Source organism: Fistularia commersonii, chromosome 22 (genome assembly GCF_037954325.1).
Source record: "Fistularia commersonii isolate RoL2024-O1a breed Wild chromosome 22, RoL_Fcom_v1.0, whole genome shotgun sequence".
NCBI classification, from domain to species: Eukaryota; Metazoa; Chordata; class Actinopteri; order Syngnathiformes; family Fistulariidae; genus Fistularia; species Fistularia commersonii.
The window spans coordinates 310,001-312,500 of NC_141305.1; the positions used below are offsets into that span (position 1 = coordinate 310,001).

Sequence of the window (2,500 nt, forward strand, 5' to 3'; positions counted from 1 at the left end):
GTGTGTGTGTGTGTGTGTGGGGGGGGGGGGGGGGGGGGGGAGCATCATGTGACATCATTGTGGTCATCTGATTGGCTGTCCCCGTGCAGGTGCAGCAGGATGAGGCCCAGGAGGAGGAGCTGATCACGGTGGACGCCGTCGGCTGCTTCGAGGAGGAGGAGGAAGTGGATGTTGGCGAGGAGGAGGAGGAGGCGGAGCCGAGCGTCGGGAGCCAGGTGGGACAGGAAGTTGGAGTTTTGAAGTGACTTCATCTGGGGTTTGAGGTTGGAGGAACCTTGAAAACCTCCAGAAGTGTAGAAGGATGTCCACTGAGCCGGAGTGTGTTTTCAGGTGCAGAGCGCGCCGGGTTACGACCCCGCCGCCACCTACGGTAAGTCGCCACGGCAACCGGCCCTTGCCGACCCGCCGTGTGCTCGCCGCCGGTCGCCGCGGACTGAGTTGTGTTCGTCGGAGCGCGAGAAGAAGGAGGGTGTGTGGCGGCGCCAACACTGCCATCTCCACACAGGAAGCACCTTCATCGTTCCTGCCTCCGGCTTCCTCTGCACGCTCTGCAACAAGTTCTTCCACCGCGAGGACACGGCCAGACACACACACTGCAGGACACACACACACTACCTCCGCCTGCAGGTAACACACACACACACACACACACACTGCAGGACACACACACACACTACCTCCGCCTGCAGGTAACACACACACACACACACACACACTGCAGGACACACACACACTACCTCCGCCTGCAGGTAACACACACACACACACACACACACACACACTGCAGGACACACACACACTACCTCCGCCTGCAGGTAACACAAACACACACACACACACTGCCAGACACACACACACGCACACACACTGCCCTCAGCTACAGGTAACACACACACACACACACACACACACACACTCACACACTGCCCTCAGCTACAGTTAAGGCACACACACTTCCTCCAGCTGCAGGTAACACACGCATACACAACACACACACACACACAGGCACACACTTCCTCCAGCCGCAGGTAACACACACACACCGCAGGTGATACGCACCTGCGTCTCCATGGCGACGAGCAGGTGAAGCCCAGGCGCCATGGGGTCTCCTGACCATCTGACTGTTCCAGATGTTCCTGCAGCAGAGCGACGGCCGGAGCCTGGAGGAACCTCTGAGCTGAAGGAGGTAGAAGAAGAAGAAGAGACGCACGCTGACATCTGGTGGACATTAGAAGGACTGCAGAGGAAAACACTCCAGAAGCTCCAGGGTCCAAGAAGATCTTCTGGGGTCCTGGTTCCTGTCCCACTGACACTTCTGGAAAGATCTGGACAGAAAGCCAAGGTCTTTGTCGGAGGAGGTCTCAACCTGCTTCCCGGTCACTTCCTGTCACATGGTTCCTGTGACGGCTCTGGTCTCCAGACAGAAGTTTCAACCTGAATCTTGTGATGTGAATCTTTACCTCCAAGAGAAATAAAACTTTTTCTGCATCTTCTCTGAGGGAGAAGGTCCCGGTCTTTTAGTCCAGCTCTGGTCTCTGAGTCTGGGAGGACGAGAAGGACGGCCTGCACCACGCAGAGGGTGGTGGATCTGTGCAGGCTGGAGCTTCTTCTCCAGGACCAGAGGAGGAGGAACGTGGAGGACTGTGGAGATGGAGGAGATGGAGGAGGAGGTGAGCAGCTCCACCCTGAAAACTCTGAGCCTCACAGCAGGAACCTCTGGTCCTGGTCTGAAGGACAGCAGGAACCTCTGGTCCTGGTCTGAAGGACCGTGTGACCACACAGATGATCTGTCGATCGCCCGTCATCAGCGAGTGTGTGAGTGTGTGAGTGTGTGAGTGTGTGAGTGTGAGTGTGTGAGGTCTCTGATCTGATGGATGGTTGATCAGGTTCAGACATCAGCACACACGTGTTTGGACATTTGATTGGAACTACGTGGGAAACACAAGCACTTGATGCACATGCAAACACACACGCTCAATACACACACGGACGCTCAATCAACACACGCACACGCACACGCACACACACACACACACACACACACGGCAGCGCTGTGCTGGGGTGCCAGCAGGGGGAGCCGACGCTCCACCGCTGCAGGTCCTTTGTGTGGGTGGTGAGAAGATGAAGACGGCGTGGGCCGGGCGGACGGCGGTCCTCCAGGGTTCTGAGCAGAACACGTGGAACTGGTTCCTCTGAGGAACCCGCCTGGGGCTCCAGCAGGTCCAGATGTGGCCTCCTGTCCGTGTCAAAGCTCCGGGTGTCGTTGAGACCGAGAATTGTTCCTTTGAGAAGCTCTGCTCGGCGAATCCTCGCCTGCCGCTGGTTTTGTTTCCAGCAGCGACCGAAGCCGGGTTTGGAGCCGGGGGTCAAAGGTCATGGGAGCGGAGCCTTCGGGGGGGGGGGGGGGTCACACCTGGGGGGTCGATCTGATAAGCAGCGCTAACATTAGCAGCTAGCGGGGGGGGGCAGAGGATCGCCGTCATTGGTCACGGGTCGTCCG

The 2,500-nt window shown here is 58.0% G+C and overlaps 1 protein-coding gene across 6 annotated transcripts in view; it reads left to right on the top strand.

Moving 5' to 3' along the window:
• Nucleotides 1-1,493, top strand: part of ciz1b (cdkn1a interacting zinc finger protein 1b) — a 3,578-nt gene extending 2,085 nt beyond the window's left edge. For 5 of the 6 annotated variants that reach the window (XM_086169336.1, XM_086169342.1, XM_086169341.1 and 2 more), the window contains exons 11-14: nucleotides 90-215; nucleotides 331-370; nucleotides 506-627; nucleotides 1,131-1,493. In XM_086169336.1, coding sequence (XP_086025462.1) covers nucleotides 90-215; nucleotides 331-370; nucleotides 506-627; nucleotides 1,131-1,181 — 339 coding nt within the window. In that variant the 3' untranslated portion in view covers nucleotides 1,182-1,493. The remainder of the gene's footprint in view (nucleotides 1-89; nucleotides 216-330; nucleotides 371-505; nucleotides 628-1,130) is intronic. The other variant, XM_086169340.1, reaches the window with a different exon arrangement.
• The last annotated feature ends 1,007 nt before the right edge of the window (nucleotides 1,494-2,500 follow it).